A 26,944-nucleotide genomic window follows, 5' to 3' on the forward strand; every position below is an offset into this window, starting at 1 on the left:
TGATCAGACCTCGATCAAAAGTATGTTAATTGAAGTAAATTAGACAGAAGGTGATTTGCGTATCGAAATTTGGTTGATTGAATTGCCTCTTGTTTGAAATTAATAATAATTATCGTTAAAATTAACGTGACCTCGAAATATCAAAGGTAACATTTTATAGAGAAATTAATATTGCAAGGCAAGGAGTAATTTTATACCTGGAGTGGAAAATTGACACTTCATTACACTTCAACTTACAAACTTCAATATAAGAGTCCCAATCCAGGGTATATGTCTTGCATTATTAGCCCATCAATATTCGTTAGATCCCCTCGGTGTAATAACACTCAAGGTACCCCAACCAAATATTAGGCAGGTATTAAAAAAGACCATACCATATTGTAAATTTTTTAACATTTTTTTTTAATAAATCGCTTGACGTGTTTGGCATATAATTATGATGCATTTGGAACGAAGCCAAAATTATATATATATATGTAATATATATGTTTTTCCCGGGTTTAAGGACCCTGATCAATTCACCTGATACTATACAAAGCCAAGGGTAAATCCGCCCTTAATAACTGTAGCTATAGATGCAAGAAGTCACGTGGTACCTTTAACAAAGAATTAACTGTGTATTACATAATTGAAACGACGTTGCAGTTGTACTAAGGTCAGTGGTTTAAGTTAACCACCCTCAATATATATAGTGTGAATTTATTCATGTTTTCTGATGAATATTTATTTATAATTTGTTTTTGGATGTGTTGGGGTTAACCTATTGTACATTGACGTAAATTATTTTAAATATTCGTGGGAAATTTGAAGTAATTCTTAAATAAGGTAGAGGATTATATACTCTTATAGGATTTCATATCGCCAAGACCTTTAATTTCCCGCCGAAAGTTGCGTTAAATAAAGACTCGCGTTGTAAGACTCGCTAAGCCTTAAACTACGTCATAAATCATAAAAAACTATATATTGATGCTTACATTTTATATCTTCCAGGAGCTACATTTCACCCTCACTTTAAATAACGTTAAACCTAACGTGTCAGATATAAATGTGGCTTTTTCGTTATCATTCATATTTAAGTCTATATATACTTTTTTATTTCATTAAATATTTTTTTAAATATACGTTTTTAAATTCTCTCGTTGGTTTTAGATGTTAGAGGTCGATAATATAAAAGCTTTTTTTCTTTCTTTTCTTCTTATTACTTCTCGTTAAGTCGTGAAATCTTTAAGTTGCATCATCGTGTCGTGAGTGAGTGAATTATTTTTGTAGACTATATATTTTTCTTTATCCGGGTTTTTCAAAAGCTTTTATTGTACTGGGGGATCTAGCTCTGATAATAATTTGGATTATTTATTATTATAACTGCCAAACCCGTAGGGGTATAGATAACTGGCTTTTATATCTTTTAAAAATCGTTTACTCTAATCTTTAAATTTTAAAAACCGACTACAAAATTAAAAATTTGTGAAAGAAAGAAGTGAATATCTCGAAGTGAGTTGTTTGAAAAAAAAAATCATCACTAGAAAATATTTTGGTTAATCGTCACGCCACTATCGCTTCCAATTTTATAATGGAAGCTATTTAATTTTCACGCCTGACCTCTAGATGTTATAAAGGGGTGGATCCATTGAAAAGCTACCTCTTACGTAGTTGGCTTCAACCGTAGCGTGACGTAGTATTTTCAAGACCCTATTGCCCATGGGTAAGAGAAACAGCTGACAAAATGGCGGCCTCCATAAATGACTCCGTGCATTTCTTAGTTATATAATGCTTAATTACTTTTTTGCAATTAGAATAATGAATATCTTGGACTAGTAATTTGTAGGACTTCATTTTGCACAATTCCTATTACACGGGACAAGTATTTTCTCAATGTAGGCACGCAAAATAGAAATAAAACCAAGGCTTAGTACCATCGCAATTTCCTTTATACTTTGTGTTGTGGCGCGAATTTTACTGTATCTTGTCTATAGGACCTTTAATGAAAGTAGGCTTAGGCAGCTTAAATGTATACCTTTTTATCTCAATGTCAACAATAGGGCAGCCCGTCCACGGATTTAACAACCTGGTTGCGCTCGTCGCTTCTCGTTTCGCGGAAAAGTCTCATTGTCCAAGGCTTAATCACGCCACCATGAACATTTTCCCGGATAAATTGGGATTAAGGGAGACAATTGCTACCTGCAAATAACGTAACCCCTACCCTCGCTTCTCAGAATCACAACTATCAATTTTATAGACCAAGGCTTAACAATCCTTTTATTATACTCGACGAGAATTGCTTTTGAAACTCATTTTGATTTGTTTTATTTGTAGGCCTATATTATATTATTTTTGTATGACCTTTACCTGGCCGTTGGTAACTAACTGAGTCTCGTTTTAATTGCCAATAGATGACGAGCTACTTCATTGTATTTAATTTAATCACAACTTGGGTTTATTTCTGAACGATGCATGCAAAATCTTATTTAAGATTTCTATTTCTAGAGAGACAGTAAGAAGTTTAGTAAATCGCTAGACAATGTGGCACCAGCTAGACTTTTATTCGCTTTATTCTTTTAAATTCTCGGACCTTGTACTACAAATGTCTTATTAAAATCGTGGTTATCTTCCTCTCCCTTCTTTCTCTAAAACGTTAGTCGGCAATTTAAAACGTTTCGACCAAAGTTTGGGAAATTTTAATTGCTCGGTTATTTTTATATAAACTTAGGGTACATTCCTCTACAGCTCAGCAGCGGGCCTAACATTTTACGTTCAATTATTTTATATAGAAATTTTAAACGTACACGCTTAAACGACTAACGTCTAGACACAAAATACGAACGTGCCAAAATTTAAGGTATACTTTTATTAAAGGGGCAGTGAAATGCTAACAGTATGCCATAATGTGTAGAGATTGAGTTTCGGTTAAAATTTAATGAAATAGTTTACAGGGCGAATTTCAGTCAAACTTAAATAACATGTACCCAAACTGGGTTTGAGTTAAAGACCTTGAAATAATTAAGTTTAATTCCACGTTTCCTTTATAAGCTCGCGCTCGCGCCTTTTTCTCTTTTAACGCACGTGGTATAAAGTGCGCGCGTTCTACAAACTGGCGCGTAAAGTCGTAACCCAGCCCGGCTTCATCAGCTCGGGCCTCCTCATCTCTTTTATATGTGTTTTAGTAATTCCCCTGGTTCCAAGGACTAATAAGTAGGCCCCATTAATTTAAAAGGCAAATCTGGTAATTCTATTTGCCTTGGGTCCTGTTAAAAGGTGTACGCTGTTAACCCCCCTCTCCACCCCTCTTGTCGCTACTGTTTCTAAATAAGGAATTATTTAAGCTACCGCATTAAACACGTCCTGAACATAAGCTAGAAGCTCTCACTTTCTCTCTCTCTCTTTCTGTGTCTCTCTCTCACTCGCTATTTTGGTTCGAGCTAGATCGTAAAATACATTTTCGTAATAAACGTGTCAGCTATAAAAGCTTTCGCTGTGAAGTTACGTCATCACTTTAGTCTATACCCATTTTAAATAAAAACCCAAAATACTAATATACATATAGGGCCGCGTTATAGTGTTATAGCGACAACATTTACAGAACGCCTATTCAGCGAGTTTAGGTAAATAGGTTTTTTTTTTCTTTCTCTCTTAGGTTTTTGCTGTGATTTGATAACTTTTGGCAACAGTCTTTAATTTTTTTTATTGCGCATTAAAAGTGCTGTTTGTTGTTAGGTTTTAACAAATTTCAGATTTTTGAATAATTTGTGAAAATTCTTCTGGAATGTTTTAGGTATTTTAAATATTTAGGAAAGAAAAAAAAAAACAGAATGTTTTTGGAGTTTCCATATTTCTCTAAGATTTAATTTGAAGAATTTCTAGAAAATGTAAAAGAGGATTGGGTGAATATTTAAATATGGTTTTTGAATAATTTTGCGAAACTTGGTGGATGTCAAAAATGTTTAGATTAATTACGTAAAATTTATGAAGATACTTTTCGAAACTTCTTCCAAAAATTAATTATTAATCTAAATGTTGCTACGCGGTATATCATCGTCCTTAAACTTTTATAACAAATGAGACCCTTAAGTAAAATAGACAGTGGGATCCGTGTTTTCCCTCGGCTCCAGTTTGAAGTTTAGCTAAAAGTCCCAAAGAAATAAAAGTCCGAAAGTGATACAAATGAATCAGGGAATAGAGAAGGAATAGTACTGTTTGGTCATCACTATGGCAACCGGGATCTCTTTTCCGATCCCAGTTGCGGTGGTGGTAGTATTGGTGGCGCATCACCATCATTCTTAAGCGCAGGAAACCACTTGTCGTTTCCTACGGTGGTCAACCGATAAAACGTCTCGCTGTTTGAGAATCGACAGACCATCGACCATTTACTCTCTTTTTTCCCCCATCCTAAAACTTTTTTGATCTTTTCTTTCTCACTGGGATAACCACCGCCATTCCTTTTAAGAATTCCTTAAGGAATATCAGTGATAATGATTAAATTCATTGAAGTGGACGGACACGTGTAGCTATTCTGTGGCCAAGTAAGAAGTAGTAATTATCTCATTTCTAGACATCGAAACGTTTGGTCTTATAGATTTTATTGAAACTAATTACAAAATGGTTAAATGTTTACTTCACTTAACTTCTGCATTTCCAAATTCTCCAATAATGGCATTCTCTCTTTCCTTTTCTTATCTGACCACAAGAGAAAAAGTTTCCCAGGGGCGCCACGGGGAGGCGTTAGGGTTAGTATATCCCCTGAAAAGTTGACTTTGCCCGTAAACGCGGCGAGAAACACTAGTCTGAGAGGCATGCATATCTAGGACTCGGAGAGTTCTAGGAGGACTGACTGCAGCCTTCGGTGAATAAGAGCGAAGTGTGCCGCTGCAGCTCTGTTTGGAGAGAGAGGGAGAGAGTTGGAAAAGCTCTCTCCCCCGTTTTCTGCCCCACAAAAGCCACCGCTCCGCCAGAGAAAACGATTTAGCTTTTCTCATTCCATACTATAACCACTCTTCGAACCACTCTGGTCATGGCACCTTCATCCGGAGTTAGCTCCCGGTGTTCTTGTCCCGTTAAGGTTGTCCCAGACACGCAAAGTTTTCGCATCCCTCCCTTAAAAATGCAACCATCGTATTTATGATCTAAGACAAACCCACCACATATATTATCATGAGCTTAATTAGACAATTCGTGGGAAGCACTTGCGAGATACTCTTCCTGATTTTAATCCTTCTTTCCGGCGTTGTACGTAACAGGTCCGCCGGTAATTCCTCTTGGCAAACGACGGCCGAACGTGATGGACAAGGACTTGAAAAGAACGGCGAGGACACGAACGAACCATCCCCGATAATATTGGCAGTATTAACAGCGAATGATTCCTCCTCGTATGGACTTAAACGTGTCTTACCAGCGGTCGAGTACGCGGTTCGAACTCTTCATTTGAATATCGAAAGCGCGGCGCAACCTACTTCCATACCACCATCAGTGTCATCCCATCGACGTTCGCGTCGTCTGACTTCCCGTAAAAGTAAACGCGTCGTCGGTATCAACAACAGGGACCATAACGCCGAATCTTCGGATGACGATCATCACCGTTTCTTACAAGGACGTCGAATACAAGTCGTGGCTCGCGATACGAAATGTTCCTCCGTGGTTGGACCTTTAGAAGCCTTCAATTTATCCCATACGGTACACGCCTTCTTGGGACCAATGTGCGCGTACGTTTTGGGACCCGTGGTGCGTTACGCCGGTGTTTGGAACATACCTGTCTTGACAGCCGCCGGTCGTATTGATCATTTCGATCAGAAAATGCCCAATTATCCTCTTTTGACCAGAATGAACGGATCGTACTCTCAATTAGCCCGGACGTTCGTCCAAATATTACGACAGTTCCATTGGAACGTGGTGGCACTTTTGTTCCTCAATTACCGCGATCGCAGTAAAGGTAACTCTGAGTGTTATTTCGCCATGTCATCCGTCTACACGGCCAGAAATAAAACACCCGACACCATACATCAAACTTTTGACGAATTGGAAGCGAATAGTTCGACACATCGCGTCAAAATATTAACGAATCTCCGTAAGAAAGCTAGGGGTAAGTTACCAAAAACATTTTTTTAATATCACCCTTGAAATCTTCACAACCTGGCACGCAATGCAATCTATCCCTATACCCTAACCCCTCGAAAGAGACAGCTGAAAACCCTTATCTGTCAGAATATGCATAATTCGAGTCTCCCCTCCTCACATCCTGAAATTATCTTAAGTTTGGTTGACTTGGTTTTAAAACCGTAGCTTAGAGTAACGAAGGGAGTTAATGGTTTTATACTCCCTCCATCTTAGACATTATATTTTATTGTATCTTATTTAGGGTGTGACTTATCTTTCTAGGTTATTAGTACGTCTATGAAATTATTACGGTTTTATTATCTGAAACGAATGCTGTACCATCACGCTATGACTGTACATATACACAAGGGTTTTTTTGTTCGTTTCCCCAGTGTTGCCAGGCCGTTGGTGAGAAGTTCAATTTGACTTAGTACTTGACTGACAGAGGGCCTGACAACACTGAACCGGAGTCTAAGACGAGAGAGAAGGGGGAGGAATTTTCCGTAGCCCCCTTTAACATAAACTATTGTTTATTTGTTTTGGGGAACTGGTAGAAACAGACCGAAACACTTGAGTTAAATATTATCCATTAATTTAGAGCTATTACTAACAAAGGCAACTAAGTCTGAAACATATTACCTCCGTCTCTATCCATTTGCTGTGTGGGCCAAGATTTATATAAGATACGTGGGAAATCTCCCAGAGAAGGCCTGAAAGAAATGTTATTCAAGGGGGGGGGGGAGAGAGAATAATCCGTAAAGAGGCGCGTTAAGATGAGAAAAAGTGCGTGGCTCCGTTGGCATTTGTTTGTTTTGGGTTTACTTAAGTGCTAGCTAGCCCAACCCACGGCTCACCCGTCAGTGCCAACAGGTACTCTTTACTTCGCACCTTTAAATTAGGCGCGAAAATCATGGGTGCACGTGCGAATTCCCGCGCGAGGGACGCGCCTAAAACGTTTTGATAACGCCAAACCCAAGATTATGTATAATTTAGCCGTAACTTTTGATGGTCATCTCTATATTTAAAAAGAAGTGATGGTTTTCGTTTTGTGTATAATATCTTACGTTAAAAGTTTAATAACCCTATTTAGTTTATAAGCAAACGGTGCATTGAAGAAGGGGGCGAGGCTTCCCTTCTGGGTCTTTTAAAAAGTTAAGTACATGGTTATAGTCATTATGCGGTAAAAAATGATTACACCCTTTTTAAAATTACTTTCCCCAGTGGTTTAGAAAAAAAAGGGCCCTTAAGGATATTTTGCTGGTGGTTTCGTCATGTATTTCTTTAATATATATCTATACCACGTGTAAAGGACATGTGCCACAATTTTGATGTTGAATGTCCATCCGTGTTTCGTGATTGGTGGAAATTTAAAATCCGGAAGACAGAATTTAGAGATGATAGATTTTGACGTAGAATTTTCTTATGTACACTCCCCTAGATTATTTTTTGACTTCATAATAATTGGATAATTAAATTAATTTTAAGTATCAATCAATGTCTAAAATGTGATGAAACTTTAAATTATAAAAAACACCATACGTGTTTCATCTTTCTGATTAGAAATATTTTGATCTGTTTTGATAAATTTTAATTAAATTAATCTCAATTACACAAAGAAGATGTACAGGTCTAGCCCTGGAACTTATCTAAGGGGATCGATGTCTTGATCGGGCTAAGGATTTCCGTATATAGCTTTCGTATGAACTTTAATTCGCTGTAGAGATATAGACACGTATTCCGTAAGACTTTTTTTTACTTATATCGCCACAGGTGTTGTATTTTATCCCACCCAAAAAGCCTCGTCTTGAATTTTAAAAAATATATGTATTTTTTGAAAGCCTTAGACCCGGGATACACGTAGATAATTACAAAACGTTTTCTTTCTTTTATGTAATAATAAAAGAATAAAAAACTAAAGCAAAAGAGCGTAGCCCCCGTCATTTATTTAATTAAAATAGCAACAAAAAGCCGCAGAGTTTCGCCCAAAACATTTAAAAGTGATAATATCAAGATATGCCTAAAGCGCGGGGGTTGGATTTTTACCAGAAAAATTTGAAACGTAACTCCTTATTTATTATCCACAGGGGTTTTCCTTCCTTTCACTCTCTCGCTTCTTTAAAAGTACTGCGAGAGTGTTTGCGCTCGTAAAAGTTGTAAATCTGGTTAGGAATATTACATTATATTGCTTTGAAGTTTAATGTTAAGTTTCTGGAATTAATGTAACTAACGGGAGGGTTAAAAGGCGCACCTGTAAAAGGATTTTCCTCTTTTACTTCCTCCTTCATCTTTTTTTCCTCACTGATTTAAGTAGAAAAGGGTTAGGGATATGATTGGTTGTGTTATGTGAAATGCGACGTTTTCGACTCTTAGGAATAATTTTACGAAATTATTAGGCCAAAATTTTAAATATTCGTGTATTTAAAACTAACAGAAACTTAATATATAATTGTCGACGATAAACTCTACTACTATCTCTTTAATTACTCAATTTTAAAAGTATATCAGAACAATATTAGTGTGTCGAAATTAATCGTTACTAACCCCTGTTATTTAAAATTAATTAGCCCCATTTGGTATAATTAGTGTATTTCCATCCTATCATTTAAACGTCTTGGGTTAATTTGCAACCTAGACTATTTTGCAGCCCATAGGTATTTAATTCCGTCTCGAGTCCGTATGCAGGCCAATAAAAAGAAAAAGTAATAAATATTTTTCTCTTCCGTGTATTGGAATTGAGAAATAGAAAAATATATTTTTCAATTATGTTTTAATACCTTAAACGCCCGAGTGAAAATAGGAAATATGAAGAAGCTTGGTTGCTAGGCAAGGCGGAAATAAGATCTACTTGGTGGGACTCTTGGAACTCTTACCTTTCTTCTTATACTCTTTATTTGATCGTCAACCGTTTTATGAATAAAAAAAAATCATTCTAAAATTTCTTCTGGATCGTGAGGGTATAGATTTTGTAAAGAAATGTCGGTGGCCCCAAGCACTAAAAAGTTAATAAGAGAGGACGGGATGAAGATAGCTAGCGAAAGGAAAGTTCTCCTTCTTCATCCATTGCATACTGAGCTCTCTAGATTCTAGAAGACTAATTTCACGTCTGCTCTGCCTTTTTTTTTTTTTTTTTGCTCTTCGTGCTCTTTTTTTCTCCGCATTTCAATCCCGCCTAGAAGCATGCAGATTCTATTGAAAAATAAAGTCTTTGTCGATGGAGCCAGGCTAGTATTGAGATAAAATCGACGGATAGACAAAATGCATCGCGAAAAGGACGATTCACGTTCCACGTGTTTGATTCGATGCACGTGGAATTAAAAATAAAAATTGCGCCTTTTTCTGTAGCGCGCGCTGTAATCCAAAATTGCGCCTTTTTTCTGTGGATGCACGTGAGAAATTATTAATTTTTCGTTTAGTAGGCAATACTATGCGGTGTTTTTGTCTATGACGAACAGCGTAGGAGTGTAGGATCGAATGAGTTAGCCATTTATCTCGTCCTTTTCATAGAGAGAATGTGAATCGCGGATAAATTCCAATATCAAATTCATTTCTTTATTCCATTAACGGAATTCTAAGGCGTAAATTTTTTATTTCCCTGAAAATTTAGTTATCTCTTTCTCGATTCTTAGTATAATATTTGATTTGGACTTCGTTAAAGTTGAACTATGAATATTTGTTAAATATTTAATTAGACCATGAATTCGCTTTAATTAAAATGTGGAATTGATTTGGCGGGTTCATTAGTTTCACTTGAAACGATCCTTGAAAGTAGAAAATAAAAATATGCTTTCAATACGTAGATTGATTAATTTAACAATAAAATAATTCTATTAATTTCGCGCGTATTTTGAAAAATGTCACGTGTTTTGTGAATAGATTTATTATAAAATTTCACACGCTAAACGATTGGTCACGTGGTTTGAGAAAGATTTAAGGTATGAAATTCTCTTACAGCAAACCGTAAGCCCCTCGCTCCGTTTGTAAGTAATGAGATTGGGTTTTGCGGAACCCTTTTCAATATCTTATAAAACCAGATCATCGCTAAAAGATACGAAATACGATTTAAATTTTAAAAGCGAATATATTATTCAACTCCATTTTAGTTTATAAGAGTCCTTTTTCGAAGAAGAGCTAGGCTTAATGCTATGGGAACCTCTCCTTTTATCCCTGGTGGGTTTAATTTAAATAAAGCAAAGTTTTTCTAGCTCAATAGCGGAAGGAAAATACGGGAAAATGGACTTTGGGGGCTCTATACTGGAAAAGGTTTAAATTTTAAACGAATTTATACAGACGGTTTTTCTAGTTCCATGGAAATTGATTGGGATTAAGCTGGCCCCTAAACGCGTTTCAGAAAAACTTGAATACCTAATTTAATACTGTTTTTGTGCTATACTTGCGCGGAAGATACAGAATTCCAGGATATAAGTATCCCGGTTTTTTTAACTGGTTCGTATTAAATTTAAACCAATAAGATTTAAGTATAAGTGTTATTTAAATTTAGTATACTCTAGAATAGGATTGGAAAGGCTCTCTGCTACAATTAAGAAGCATATCTTTGGAAAACTAAAGTGCTCAGAGCTTATAAGGGTACCATGTTGACAGCATTGGTCTTTAAAGTTTAAATCAATACATGGCGCAGGTTCTTAGATAGCCAGCGTCGTCTGCTTATTCTACTCCATCATTTTGAAAAGATATGTTAAAATATTGTGTAATCAAACTATGAAAGATAAGGAAACACCCAGGAGAAATGGTATATTCCAAACACACACACTCAACTTGATTGAGGTTCCTTTGACATTTAAATTGTTTAAAAAAAACATCACCTTTTTGAATTTGATCTCCGAGATCGGAGAATTCTCTGAAGAAATTCCGTCTTTTCGGCAAATTTGCATCGAACCTTTCAAACGCTATAGCGACCACTTGGAAAAATAATATAGAAACAAAGTGAAATATAAAACTTACAATTCGTACGAAGCTATCCGAGATGTACCTTTTAGATAGTGCATTTTCCAAATTTGAACTGAACCATGCACTGTTGCAATTTCTTTTTCAAAAAGAAAATGAAAAAATAGCAAAAAACCTCGATATCATAGGGGCCTCAGTAGAGCGTATAAGCTTACCTTTGGAGTTTGGTAGAATTTGAAGAAAGTCTAGAAACGGACTTCTCGCTTGTAGATATGTTTTTATTTTGTTTTATTCATACTCTACTGATTCCATCTCCCAACGGATGTTGAGTCAATGCATCTTTTTTTTTTACAACTTCAAGCGTTTTCTCAAACGCCATAACTTTATTTCCGTCGTTGGTTTTGTGTATCCCGACATTTCTCTTATTTTTATTTTATACACTGCAATGTTTCAACTGAATCAACTCCTCCGATTCAAAAATGTGCTAATTCTCCAGGGGTTGTTAGTTAAAAATTCATTTCCAAAAGTTGAGAAATACCTTAATTAAGAATCATTTCATTCCATTTCCTGAATTAATTAAAATCTAAATTCTTTATTTTTAATTAAAGTGGAATTCAGTCAATAAATTTAATATACTAGAAACCATATATATTTAATTAAGATTTAATTATAAATACCTGTGATATTATTGAACCAAAAATTAAATTAATTAAAGTTAGATTAACGGAAATACAAATACCTAGGTTCTTTTACGTTTTAAAAGGAACTGTGTAATACTGTGTTTATTTAATAGTTTGAACTAAATCGGTGTGTAATTATTATTCCCTTTTGACTGGTGATACGTCCAGAGTCGCGTTTCCTGGCACGTGATTCGCTTAAACACGCGCTAAAATCCCTTAATATCTTGGTGCACGATTCCTTGAGCTAATCCTCTTTAGTGCAGCAGCTTCCTCGTGTTATCTCAAACTTCTCTGTGTGTAAACTGGCATGAATTTGCATATAATCGGGCGGAAACCAAGCTCGACCGTCTCCTTAAGACAATGTCAATTTAACTACGGCCCAATTACGAAATGTTTGAGACATATTGGAGTCTCAAGAATCGTTCCTATCTAAGCCTTAACGTTATGGTTAGTTTTTGGCTTACGTATTCGAAGGATTAAAGATACGGTGAAATATATAAGTATCAGCAGAAGGGGATAATCGAAGAAGGTTGACACTCTGTATCATTTTAATATTTTAGTTATGTGACGTGATTTTTCCCAGGCTCACCCTTTTTTGTTTAATGTAAAATGATGTTGGGAAGAATCATGTTACAATTACCCCGCTTTCTGGTACACTTCTCTCGAAGAGAGTTATATTATATACTTCTGGTATCGGGTCAAATTTCATATGCCAGATAGAAATGTGTTTCATCTTCTCTTTTTGCATTGGGGTTTTCTTTTCTCTTTTGGACCTTAAGCCTTTCGCGGTTGGTCATTATCACTCCGGGCGGCTAAAGCTTTAGTTTGACCGTATTCCTATCCAATAGGGGAATAAGACCTTAAGGTTACGGTTAGGCTTAGCATACTGACAAGGCAAATGCCTTAAGGCACCGCACCGCACCAGTACGGTTAGGATGCACGGGTCGTCGCTTGCCTTCTATCTTCCTTTTCTTTTCATTTTCTAAATATAGATTCTAATCCTAAGCAATTTTACGCTGGGAATAAACATCCTTTTTTGGAGCATGTTACCCTTTATAATCTTATGAAAATTTTCTGGGTCGGAAAATTCTTATAAACATAACATAACATCTTCTATAGAGAAAATTCGTTTAAAGTTGGTTGCTTTTAAGTTTTAACCAACGTTAAGATGCTTATATAGTAAAGTGGATTTTTTTTTAAATTAGATAACAAAATAATGTTGTTTTCTCTTTAACCAAATCTGGGTTATTTACTCAATTTATATTTAAATTTCTAAAGAGTAGTAGCAGTTTTATACCTTTGGTGTATGTTAAACTCTATGGGAAGCTAGCATTTTGTGCCATTATTTGCTAAAACCAAAGTACCCTTAGATGCATTAAACTCCTATGGGAAGTTACCACGTAGTGTCATTGGAATATAAACGTGTTTACTTAAAATTCGCGTTATACGAAAGTTTTAAGAAAGTTGCATTGTAAACACATCTTTTCTTCGTTGTTGTTTTAATTTTTAACCGATTTTTCAGAGGAAGAGCTAGTTAATTTTAAGTTATTTAATTCAGTACACCTTTAGAAAACGTGTTAACTGCGTAGGCGTGCGTGTTAGATACAAGGGAGGGGGTGAAATAATAGAAAACGTTACTGGCATGTTTTAATTTGAAAAGTATAGTGGTATACATACGTAATGCCTTCCTTTCTATAGCTGCGGATTTAATACCCCATAATCAAAACGTTGTATTGAAGAAGTTAGGGTTGAGGGGGAATGAAAATAGCTAGGAATGTAACTTGGGTTGCTATAGCAACGGAGTTCGACAGTAATAATAACACTTAAGGAACAACTGTAGCGTAACAATCTCTGAAATTTTGAAGCCTCCAAAGAATTGTCCTATAGGAAAATTCTCTTCCGTTCTAAACATAACGTTCATCCTTTGGGTTTAGTTTGAAGATAAGAATTGAAAGCGGACCAGGAACTTTCAGAAATCTCCAGCGGCATCTTTGAATGAGTAGTAATATTAAACCACCCTTTTAACGTGGTGTTGTGTTACATTACGAAATGAGACTGTAGTTTTCTTATAAATTGAATAGTTCCCTTAATGTTTAAAGGCGGCCTTTGTGTAATGGAGCGTCTTAATAATATTATTGTTAGAAGTATTCCGATATAGTTAAAAGGGATTTATTGATTACTGAATTTTAATAGCAATGTTAGAGAGATAGAGGGAGAATCACGAGAAAATATTTATTTTAAGTTGTTAGGCTTAATTTTAATTTAAGCCTTTACAATTTTGGTCTTAGCAATGTGCCATTTGTTTTTATCTAGGCCCAGTTTTAAAAGTTTCTATTTAGGCTTAGCGTGAAATGAAGAAAATGAATCTCATTTCATGAGTTTGGAAATTGGTTTTGGAACGTTTTATTTCCATTAACCATAAACGGACTCGCTCTAAATATTTGAATACATGTTTTCGGACAATTGGGTCATGGTCATTTCAACCAAACGAATCGTTAAAACATGTTGACGTTATTACTTAGGTAAATGGTTAGAGTACAGCAACACGATTATTGGGTTTTTCTCCTTTAACGCATTTTAGTTTGTTATACTTTATGGTATATTCTTTTAACTCTGAGGCTGCACTATTAATAAACTGGAAGGAAGACCTAATGACCTTTGGCCTTAAATTTACTATACTTGGTCAAAAATTATGGGAGTTAACATCCTGTTTCAGGGTTTAACCTGACCATTTTTACTTATATTCATTTAGTATAAAGAGGTTAATTACTTCCCCCCTAATGAATATAATGTAATTAATGTCATTCTGTCAAGGGCACTTCGATTTTTTAATCAAGGTAGAGTAGTGGTCTGGTTAGTTAGGTCCAACCCCTTGCAGGCTAGCAGAAAAAAACATTTGAAATCAATTCAATGTTTTTTATTTAAATATTCTCACGACTTGGGTCAAAGGTCAAGAAAAACATCTATACTTAATCCGAAATTCATGACGAGGTTTAACATCGTGGCTTTGGGGAATTCAGGCGTTCAATTGATTTCAAAACGCGACTTGATGTCAAAGGCCATATGATAAAATAGTTATTTAGTCAAAGATAATCCTTTGATGGATCATTCATCCAGATTCGCAATATTCATAGTCATTAAACTCGCGATGTACATAATAAATTACCCATAATGCCTTGGGGGTTATTATGTAGCCTGTATAAGACACCTAATTCCACCAGTCTCTTAATAATAGACTTAACGAGTTAGGTCTTAGACGATAACATATACACTAATGAAAGTGGATTAACAGTTTCTATCCTGAGGGAAGATTCATTAACGAACACTGATCTCTCTCCCATTGCGTCATCGGCTTACAAAGGCAGGCGTGCCGAAATCTAATCCAAAGATGTGCAGCTCGGCTATTTATTGCGGCTCGCGAATTCGGTGCCATGCCCTATTGGGAAACAGAATTGTAAGGTAGTTTCTCATTATTATATTAAGACATGTGTGGTGGTGTTAAGTCCCTGGTCGTTAAGCTCAAGCCACGAACTGTTTAGGAGTTTAGGTCGTATTAATCCTTTTTGCCCTCGTCTAAATGCGACTTCAAAGTATGTGCGGGAATGGAATTAGATATTGCCAGGGAGAAATAACGTAAAGTAAAAGGAAGGAATAAATGTGCTAGATCCGTCCTCGGTTCCCCCCCTGACTTGATAAACGGGGAATGTAAAAAGGCGGGGTCAAAATATTTTGTCTCGCGCGTATATTTCTGAATTCATCATTCACGTGGTGATTACTCATATTAAAGATAATACGAACTCAAGAGTAACCACGTGGCTTAAGTTGACTCCTCCTCTTTCTGCCAAAATGGCGTCGAACTCTACAGAGTGGTGGAATGCATCTGAATGGTTAAGTGAGGGACTAACGTTAAGTAGGGGAGATTCTTACCACTTTTACCAATTCACTTGGCAATGCCGGTTGAATTTAAAAACCTAACGACGTATGAGTAAGAGATAAAGCTAAAAATCGGTAGGTTAAATTTATTCCTTCCTTCTATAGTTCAGGATGAGACTCCATGATAAAGCGCATTAAGTTATATAAGCCTAACTTCATTTATTATAGATGATGATTATCTAAACCCTTTGACGAGATAGTTTTGAATTAATAAAACATCGAATCACGCCGGTGTTAACGCCCATTTTCTATTTATACTCACTGCACATGCATAAATCTGAAACGAATTCTTTTTATAACTGATGTATTGGAATATATAGCCCGGCGAGACTGGTTTTAATTTAGTTTGTCAAAATTTTTTAATAGATTCCAGATCATACAGAGAGAGAGAGAGGCCTTTAAAAATTTGCTCGTCACAATTTGTAAGCGATTTACGACAAGACGGCATTCGCTAGGGTCTTGTTATTTAAGTCGCGCGACATTTCTTGTAAACTTGTAAGGTTTTATAACTCCCTCCCCCTATTCCCCACGAGAAATTAAAGGGACAGTGAATTAAGCTTACACGCGTATCTAAGCGGATTAGACCAGGAAAATATAAAGTTAAGCATTTTTATACAGAGTCTTTAAATAAGGGTGGTTCTATTGTCGGGAGTGTGGACGTGACACTATGGTAAATCAATTCTGAGTCATAGTACTTCGATCCTATTTTCTAACAAAATTTATATAAAATTATGATAAGCCTTTGCTACAAACACGTCATAATAACGTCATGGGTTTCTTAAAGGCCGATGCTAGATTGTTTAAGTATTTCTTGGTAAACTTAAGTAGGACTTGTTTATGTCAAATAGAGGGAGGTCAAGTATTTATAACTTAACCTTAAGTACATTTTTTTTAAACAAAGGCTTAAGTTTTCTTTCCATTGTGGATCAGTTTCTTTATATTACGCATTAATACCTCTGTACTACGCCCTTCGATTTTCTTCTAGCCAATCTTCTTAAAAGAAACAAGACGGCCCAAGGGCTCGTAATAGTAGCCATATCGTACGAGTGAATAGCCCCTCTATACCCTACCCTAATGAGTGGATAACCCCTCTATACCTTACCCTAATGAGTGAATAGTGCTATCTTTTTCAATGCTTAAATGATTTACCGTGCATAAAATCAGAGTGAATAGCCCCTCGATTCCCTACTCTAAACAGTGATTAAATTATAACCGTATAAATTTACTTATGCTGTAATTCTAATATTCCGGCGAATCGAAGAACAGATAGTTTTTAGTGATAATCCCTCGATGAGTTTACAACATAGACTTATGCCGATGCACACTTATCGCATCTTATAAATTTCTAACAAGGACTTATGCCCAGAAACTTTTGAAAGAGAAAGTTTAGTTATAGTGATTATCCCCTCGAATTACCTTTAGCAATGCTAAAATGATCAAACGCATAACGCTCATTTAACACTATGTTAGCTCTATCTAAACCCATTTTTGAATTAACCACCAAAACGTTCCAGTCAAACATAACATAGATGACGATAGCTACCGAACGAGAACGAAAAACGGGGAAAATCGTTATCTATTTAATTGGCACATACATAAAAATAAAATAAATATAAAAACCCCAAACATACAAATTCATAAGTATCCGACTCCACAGATAAAAATTCAAAAGTTTCCGACCCCACAGATTAAGAGGTACCCCACCCCACATCACCCCGACATTTTAGAGATAAGAATAAATAATAAAAAACTCGGGGTTACTTTCAAGTCTCTATGGTTCGTTGGTAGAGTGGATGTTTACTACGCCAGCGACCCGGGTTCGATTTCCGGGTCTGACCTGAAAAAATTTTAATTAAAATTAAATCTCTAACCGAGCCCTGTAACCCCTATGGGTGGGTTGTGGTAATATAAAGTTCCTTTTAAGCTAAAATCTGACGATAACGAAGCGACAACCCCGGCCACTACTACTACTACGGACGGCTCGGGTCAAACTAAGAGCCTATCGTATACTACGATATGGCTAAAAAATAGCTAGCCAGCAACCAAAAGGGTCCGGGGCTTCACGTTCAGGAATGGGCGCAAGATGTATTAAATTTCTCAACTCGCATATTCCAAAAATTCGCCACTATCGCGTTACCCAAATCTCACTCGCCTATTCTTTCTTTCCCCGGTTTTTCTTTCGTTTTGGGACATTTCCTCGAATTAAGGTCGCCGGGTCGCGCGAGACCAGCGCGAGGAAGTCGTTTAATATATAGAACTTACCGAGGGGTTGGATAACTATTCAAAATGTACCCAATAATCTCTGCCTAAATTAATAAAATTTGTTTCAAAGTTGTTTTTTTGCGCTTGAAGATGGTAACTAACTTCATATAATATTTAACCCATTTTAATCTTAAATTTAATAATTAATAAAACAAAATATTTAGACAACTATCCTACCCCTTGTAGGATGATGGCCAACAATCCGTGTAATACCTGTACTCTAATATCTACATATATACGGGGAATAAGCCCGCGTGCTAGAATACTCAGACTTATTTGATAATCAGAAGTAAATAAACTTCGAAGTTAAAACCGAATTTTTCACCAACATTGGCCAGATCTATTCTTGAAGAAATTTAGAACTTCAGTATGTACTTCTCGTTTGATATGATGAATATGCAAAAAAGCAAACCTCCCTAGCGTTAAGGCCAGTCGGGAGTGGGATTCGTAGAAAAAGCTAAGCCATAAGAAGTTGCTAGGGGATTCAAGAATCTGGTTGATGTCTAGAGGGAAAGCCAGAACGACGCTAGTACGAACACGAACGATTTGCTTGGAAAAGATATTTTTTTTTATGCCGTACCTCTCTCTCTCTCTCTCCTTCGATGCTCCTTTTGGTTTTACCAGAATTTTACGGGGATAAGCGAGGATTTAGTTGTGTTTTTTTATTTTTTATTTTTTTTCGTACGTGTCTTTTTATATTCAATATTTATTTCGGAAAAAAAGATTTTTACGGAAAAGTCATCCTGGGAATTTGAATTTAGTCCCATCATAAGCCTAAAAATTTCAACAAACAAAAATAGAATATTTATCTATATTTCTTTCAAGGTCGCTGAAGACTATATATAAACAATCCAAAAAATCAATAAATTGTCTTGGACTAAATCCCCACGCGCGATGTTTTTCCAAGGGAATTGACTTTTGAAATTTGTTTTTTTTAAAGAAATGAAAAGGTTTTAACTGGAAAATTTTACTATTTATTTACTTATAATTGAAATTTAATTTTTAAACCGATTTTTTGTTTTTGCAACTGCAGTCGAGGTTAAACCTTTTAAAAAAAGGTTACCGCTTTGACCTTTGAACCCTTTTAAGTTAAGAGGATGATTCTCAAATATTTCTAACAACCAGAACAGAAAACTTTTATGGTATTGAATGACTGACTAGATTTTTAGTTTTGACATTTGAACTTCTTATAAAACCAAAAGGCTTTTAAAATCTCTAAAAGAGAAAAAAAAACTACCAAAAATCTTTTTCCTCTTGTTCAAGAATGGAAATGGACTACTTTAAAAACCCAATATTAACAATGAGTGTATTAAAACGCCCTTACTTTCTGTAGATTGCAAACTATTCCTGAACCAAATTATGAATGGGATAGAAGAATTCCAGCTCCGGGTTTAAAATATGAACTTTAAAGCTTCTTAAAATCTTAGCCCGAGGGGGTGGTAATATTGGTATACCATTTTTTTATCCGCAGCTTCCAAACATCCCACGTATAATTTCATATTTTCTTTCTCATCTTCAATGGCTCTCTTTTTCCGTTTCTCTGATTTCGAATACATCTTTCTTATCTGACGAGCTAAGTTTTTATTTTGTTTTATCCCTCAGGGGTATTTTTTGGTTTTTGTATTTTTTTTCAAGTAATATTCGGCGTTTAGTGATTTTCAGGCCCTGTGTATTTTCTCCTCCCCCTCCCCGTGGTATTTTGAATTCAAAATATAATTTATAAGCAAAACATTTATGAAAAAAAAATAATAAAATAAAAAATTTAACGAAATATAAACCTAGAATAGGTAGGTATGGTTTGGAAAATTCCGATGTTAATTTTTTTGTTGTTTCTTAGCTTGAAAATTCATGGTACATATTTATTTATTCCTTAATGTTTATGCTAAATAACCTAATTATTCCTTTGATTTTAAGTGAAGTTTTTAATTAGCGTGTTAATTTTAGTTGCAAATTTATTAAGTGCTATACATACAGATTCTGACTTAAAATTCGAGTCTATTTCAATTTAGCTCTGATAAATTTCACTTAGCTCTTAATTTTAACTCGGAACAATGCCTGAAAGGAGGTAGTATATACCGCCACTTTATTTTATCTTAGCTTTTATTTTAAAAATTTGGGCACTATTGTTTGATTTAAAATTTAGTAAAATGAATTGAAACCATCTCTCTGAAAAGGAGAGACTTGTATGTTATACATAATACATTGCAAATTCAGTGCTATAGGATTAGATAACCACGCCCGGGCGTCCTCGTGCAGCTTCATATATATATCAGCATTTTCCAAAGTTTAGTCGAGTCTGTAAATCCTGAACAATATAATACAGTGAAGAGAGAGAGAGAGAGAGAGATTTCAGCACAACCCTTTCTATCTGTCCTTTAAAAGGGCGTAGGGAAAAGCCGTGCGCTGTCAAGCTGGATACAGTACAGTGGCCGGCTTATAGGCTATCGACAGCTGAATGGAAGGACCCCCCTTTTCCAAACAGTTTTTTAAGCCTCTTTTGTTTTACGAGATACTGAGAGTTTATATATATATATATATATCTCGACACTCTTAAGTTACAGCTTTCGTCTTTTTCTCTTTTAAAAATAACTGACATGTGTAATTAACTTAACTTGTACTGGCTTAGGGTTAGGCCTATTTATGCACCGTTGTAAAGCTTACATGGAAATATTCTATCACGTGGTGCTAGTCAACCAATAGAATTTTATACGCCAATATCGCCTGCTTAATTCCAAAATTAGGCCAAACCGCCACACAGCACTTTTACTCTCAAAAAGAACCTTTTTATAAAGTCAAATTAGTCAATATTCTTACTCAACTTGTTAAAATTTTTCGGAGGGGGGATTCTTTTTTCCCGCGTCTGAGTAGTAATGACTACCCAGATATGTAAGCATCCAAGATGACGACCATGACGCCATCCCAAAACTCAAACCAAAAATCCAACCAAAACTTTGACAAAAATTTATGACTCAGTGAAGAATACGGCTACCTGACTGTGAACCCTGCCTTCCAGCGTGCTATCCCCCTAATAATGGTTGGATTTTTGGTTTGAGTTTTGGGATGACGTCATGGTCGCCATCTTTAATGCTTGCATATCTAGGTAGACAGTACTACTCGTCTGGCAAAAATTAAGTAATTTATAAAATGGTCTATTTGCTCAAAATTAACTAATAAATGCGCTGTATAGTTCGTTATTATCGCGTTTTATTTCAACGTTTCGCGAGGCAAAATGAGCTAACTATTGTGAGCTCTCTTGATAAGGAGTTAATCTCTAGCGGGTCATAAATCAATTCGTTAATTAACTCTGGGCTTTATTCCTCTTCGTCAAATTAACGATTGTTACGTCATGGAATTACCGCCATCCATATCTCTTTCGCAACTAAAGTTGTAACAGAAGGTTTTTTCCCCTTCCATAAACCCGCAGGCAGGGTTATAAAGGTCATATTGAAGTTAATTGATTAAAATTTTACAGGTATTTCTACATAAATTAGTTATTAAGCAAGCCTGCCCTTTATTCTTGTGATATTTTTTTAATAAATTATTGATATAGGTCAATACTGGATTATACCTTTTCTATACCTTAAAAGTTAACTTTTAGGCATAGAAGTTAATTTATTACATTTTCTTTGATAGACAGAATTCAAGATAAATGTTTCCGACTTCCTTAGACTGCAATCGTAAACGATTCTTTGTACATTTATTTAATCATTACACCAAAAAAATGTTAAAAATAACAAGATTTAATAACGCTAAAAGCATTTCGACCACCACCAATATCTTAACGATACCAAGAAACGAAGGTTTATTTATAGCAAACGAGGCGTAAAGAAAAGCAACAAAAAAAAAAAAAACACGCGGAAAAAGAGTATCTAACACTGTTACAGGGAGCTGTAATAGACCGAAATGGGTTATGGGAAAAATATTTTTGGGAGCAGTCAAAGAGAAAGGAGAAGAGATTATGGCTTAAGGAAGAGGCGCAAAAGTTACCGGAAATGAACCTTCCTTACATATATAAGGACAATATATGAAAAAGAATAAAAGAAAAAAACAAACTAGACAATGATGTACTATTCCGAACCAGTTCAGGAAGCAACCGGAAGTGACTTTTACTATTACTATATACGAAGCTCCAGTTCTTTTCCGATAATTCTTCCACTGAACTGAGTCTGTTCCGTTCAATTTAGGATCAGAATAAACCCGAACCAACTCTGGTTATTTTTAGGGTTAGCGGTCTTTATTTTCTTAGTTTCTTATGGTGTTTTCTAGAGATCTCGGTTGAACAAAGGTGCTATCCACCTTATCATTGAGAATTATAGCTACTGTTTTTTTAAATAGAGAAAAAATTCCCTAGTGGTTAGCCTCTTAGTTCGGAGGAAGTCAATAAGGAGAGGGTAAATACTAAAGAGGATATGGTACGATTCTATACTATCTACTTATTTAATCTTAATTATATATAGACTTTTTTCTCTCTCTTACTCTTTTCTCTATCCTTTCGGTTGGTGTCAAGTTTTGTTTCGAATGCGATCCATGATGAGGGTGATTTCCAAGCGAAATGCTTGCTACCTTTTCTTGGCTTAGTTTTTTTTTTACATTTAGTTTGACCCCAAAATAGAAAGGTTAAGATATTTGCCACGTGCGTAAGGTCTTTTAAATTTTTGGTGCCAACGCGAGACCATAGATCTCAGCACGTGTTTTTAAATTTAGTTTTCATTTTTTGAAATTTAGGCTTAATACTTAACCTACAAGATCTTGTGAAATTGTTACTGAGAAAGACGATTGCTGTACGTTTATTTTCAAGATATAATGTGAAATTTAAACTTAATTAAATTAAACAACGTGTAATTAACGATGACTCGTGTGTTTTTCGGTAAGTTTCTTAAGCTGTCTAACTATTTACCTCGGCGAAAAGGTCGATGTGAGGTTCAGTCTCAGAGAAAGAGAGAGATGGAGTAAGAAATATTTTTTTTTCCTACTTCGAAGTTAATAGAAAGCTAAATTAGGATTTTTCCAGATGTTAGAGAAAGCTCCTGGGGTTTTAACATGGATAAGAACTTTGTGCTATCTTTAATGTATGGAGTATAAGAAAAGAAATTATTTCTTATAATATATTTAACCTTTTTAATAAATAAATAATTAATAATTAATTTACAAAATATTTAGTTACTTTGTATTATATTTTTGGAGAAAATACGACTGAATATTTCATTTTAATTTTCGTTGCATTCTTGAACGCAATTTTAAGTATTGCCAGTTTACATTGCATCAAGAATGCAATCAAAATTTCAATTGCAGCGCAAATATCGCTATGCGTATTTCTTTTATTTTAATTTTTTTACTGTTACAATATATGCTAAATATTTAGACAAACATACGTTGGTTTTTTTTGGGTTTTTTTTTTGAGAAATTTAGAGTAGAGGAATAAGAAATGAGATAAAAGTGGATATGGACTTGCGCACGATGGTTTAAGGACAATATATCCCTTTTTATTTCTTTATCTGGACCGTTGTGTAAGAGGCGGGAATTCCTTGTTTGAATAAGAAACGGAATTCTTTTAAGCAGAATTGAAAGAGATTCTTTTTCGCTGCTGTTTCGTTTTATTGGATTTTTTCTCTCTCTTTATTTTTTGTTTCTTCTTTTTCTCTCTTAGGAACCTTCTTTATTCCGTTCTTAAGTTTTTTTTTTTTGGAGAAACAGAAGGTGCACTTTCATTTCTCTTAGAGTGTCTTGCAACTTTGGGATAAATTACAGTTTCGACCTTCAGAGTTGTTGCAGGTTTTCATTAGTTTCCAATAAAATCGGACCGGTAAAGAGAGAACAGTAGGCCTAGTAGACCTAATTGCATTCTAGGTAAGTGTAACCTTACCTTAAGAGTAACTGCAATCCTGATCTTTCGTGATTATTGTTAGTATAATAAATAAATAAATACAGGTCATGAGGTCACGGGGTTATTGGGGAAAATAGAACTTCGATATGCGCCTGAGCGGATGCAATTGACTCTTATCACGTGATACACCCTCGAGACAATTATTAAGCGCGCAAAATTTCAAAACTTTATTTAAAACAAGGGTTAATTTAAAGTTTACCAAATTATAAACCACCAAGGCTTAATATAATTTTCAAATTTCCTGCCCAGCTACAATTAACTCCGTCACGTGATCTTACATATACGCCCTCGAGACAATTATAAATCACGCGTAATTTCAAAACTTTATTTAAAACAAGGGTTAAGGGTGAAGTTTACCAAAATTCAAACGACCAAGGCTTAATATAATTTTCAAATTTCCTCCTAGGTATTAACCTCTAGATCTTAGTATTCCCGGTCCCTACTATACTCATTATATCCTAAACTTGCATAACATAAAATTCTAATCAAAAGGCCCTCACCCCGGGTTCCCTTGGTTCTCATCATGGTCATCAACAGGTGTTGCCTAGCTAGCTCCTCCAGCTTTGTGTTTAAATGAAGATTGTTCCAACCCTTACCCCTTCGTGCCATCAAACATCTTGTCCTAGCTTAAATTAATCTCCAGAAGTTTCCCCCCTCTATTAAGAAAACCACGCCAAAGGTCACGTTAACTCGTTACTTGATAAAACACCGAGCTCTTACGGTGTCTCAGTTATTAACGCGTTGAATGGTTTTCAACATTCCGCGTACTTTTCCCTAAAATTGCGCCATTTTTTGTCTTCTTTCCCGCGCCAAACTGAAAGCAATAAGTAAAGAAGACCATGATAACGCACGGCCGTTTGTTTAGGAAGATATTTCACTTTGAAACTGTACTACATTGAAACCTGAGGAGATTGGCTTTAAGGTGTTTAGCGCCCGCCTTTAACTGTGGTAGACTTTAATTGTTGGAAAATATCAGAATTTGGAAGAGGAGAGTGGATGATGAAAGTTTGTTCATTGTCACTGTTTATTAAACCAAATTAAACTAGTACTGTTTAAGCATACGATGTGCAGTTCTCGTAACATACTTCCATACTTTAATCTTCATTAGTTTTAATTTAATGGATGCGGCGATTCTTTAGCGCAAACTTTAGTTGATGGGAAAACCTCTATAAGATGCAGATTGCCTGAGTTTATTATATTTATCTAAGAATATTCGTAATTCATAACAAAATAGGGAATTTAACCAAGGTTTTATTAACTTAGAAATTGAACGCACTCATTCATAATGTCTTTATAATTTTATAAACAAACTTGTAAACTGTATATATTCTAATATTTTTTGTTGTTATAATAACGTTTCCTTTAATAATGGGGGTCACTAGCCCGTGTAATTATAGGAGAATGTTTTTTTAATTACCATCTCACTGAACCAAGTCCTCTTAAGTTACTTTTGGGAAAACATGGTGGGCCTGAAAGGGTTGTTGAAAGTTAGGGACGCGAAAAATCTAACTCAGAATTATGGACGACAAGCTAGAAGTTTAATGAGCCAAACCTCTTCTCTTTAATATAGTTGGGGCCAGATTTTACGCGTTTTGGGTTTGCCGGGGCAGTTAATTTAAATAAAATTGTCGTTACTCCAGTTCAGCGGGACGCTAAATTGATGGTAAGATCTTAAATACTGAATTCAGAGACCTTTTTTTAATTAAGTTTTAGCACTATTTCCGATTCATTAGCGAGTTATCAAGTACCAACCCTTCATAGGTTATTCGAAAAAGTTCTTTATCTGGTAATTTTTCAAAGGGTTTTAACCCAAATTGGTATATTGGACTTGAATTTAATGAAGTCCGATGAAGTTTTCGAGTGATATGACTTGAATAATTTCAAAGGAGAAAGACCAAAATTAATTTCTGCTGGACTACTAATTGAAAATATTCAAAAGAGTCTGGACTAGATTGAATAATTTATTTCTTTTATTTTAACAGTTATTGCGCTTTGTTCCTCGTCTCAAGACCATATCCGTGACTTCCTTCTAACCGCTGAGGAAATGGGGATGGTAGATAGTGGAGATTTTGCTTTTCTCACCGTTGATCTTGTTAACAGGTAAGAATGCTCCCTTTTAGATCATTACGAGCTAGATAACTTCAGATTGTGTTTAGAATGGTTCGGATCGTGCCTTTAGAGTAGTTTGACGTGGCAACCAGTTAGATAAAAGTGTAAATTTGCTTTTAAAGATGAATTCTACAATTAATCTTTCGTTTGAATATTAAAGTAATAATTTATAAAATTCATCCGCACCGTTTCTTTTCTCTTCCAGTCAGATTGGCGATACCCCTTTATATTATCGAAGTGGTGACACTCAGGATCGTAACGATCGAGCTAAACGGGCCTTTGAAGCCCTGCTAATGGTGCGAGCTCTGATACCGCAAACCAAAGAGTACAAGGAATTCGAAACGAACATCACTCGTCTGGCGCAAGAAGATAGTGCCCTGAGCGAAACTAACGACGAAGAGAACACGCCTTCTTTTATGAACATCTTCGTTACCGCTTTCCACGAAGCGGTTCTTCTTTACGTCACCGCCTTGGACGAGGTCCTTAGAGAAGGAGGTGATCCTAAAAACGGGACTCTTCTAACCGAGAGAATGTGGAATCGGACCATTCAAGGAATTACTGGCAACGTCAGTGTTGACGAAAATGGTGACAGACACGTCGACTATTCCGTTTTGGATTTGGACCCAGTAACTGGAAAATTTCAAGTAATTACGTTTTTGCATAATTAAATCACGTGTTTCTTAATTAACAACAAATTGTTTTGTTTTATTTTAATTTATAAATAGGTGGTTGCTAATTTTTATGGCGCTAGTAGCGAATTTGTTCCTGAAAAGAATAAAACTGTTCATTGGACTGGTGGTCGAACATCACCTCCTCCAGATGTACCACCTTGCGGATTTGACGGAGCCCTTTGTGAAAGAGGTATGTATGACATCAGTAATACATACAGCTATTTGGAATCATTGTGTGGACCCATATCTTGAACGTTAATTTATACGCGGTTTTTGTGGGCCGGACTTGAGAACTTACTATCCGTCACACGCCTCATAATTGTGACGTCTTTTGAGAAAACGGCTACGCAATAATTCCAATTAGCTGTATGTGTTCCTAACGACATTTATAACCATACCGATCCCGCAATTAACCGTAG

General features: G+C 35.5%; 1 protein-coding gene across 1 annotated transcript in view; it reads left to right on the forward strand.

The window, feature by feature from the left end:
- The first annotated feature begins 4,836 nt into the window (after positions 1-4,836).
- Positions 4,837-26,944, forward strand: part of LOC149692466 (atrial natriuretic peptide receptor 1-like) — a 34,341-nt gene continuing 12,233 nt past the window's right edge. The window contains exons 1-4 of the mRNA XM_089868223.1: positions 4,837-6,070; positions 25,728-25,845; positions 26,060-26,498; positions 26,580-26,715. Of these exons, the coding sequence (XP_089724349.1) occupies positions 5,146-6,070; positions 25,728-25,845; positions 26,060-26,498; positions 26,580-26,715 (1,618 nt within the window). The 5' untranslated portion in view covers positions 4,837-5,145. The remainder of the gene's footprint in view (positions 6,071-25,727; positions 25,846-26,059; positions 26,499-26,579; positions 26,716-26,944) is intronic.

This window comes from Phalangium opilio, unplaced genomic scaffold (assembly GCF_054372755.1).
Source record: "Phalangium opilio isolate 3A_F unplaced genomic scaffold, DU_Popi_V2 ptg000024l_1, whole genome shotgun sequence".
Lineage (NCBI taxonomy): Eukaryota > Metazoa > Arthropoda > Arachnida > Opiliones > Phalangiidae > Phalangium > Phalangium opilio.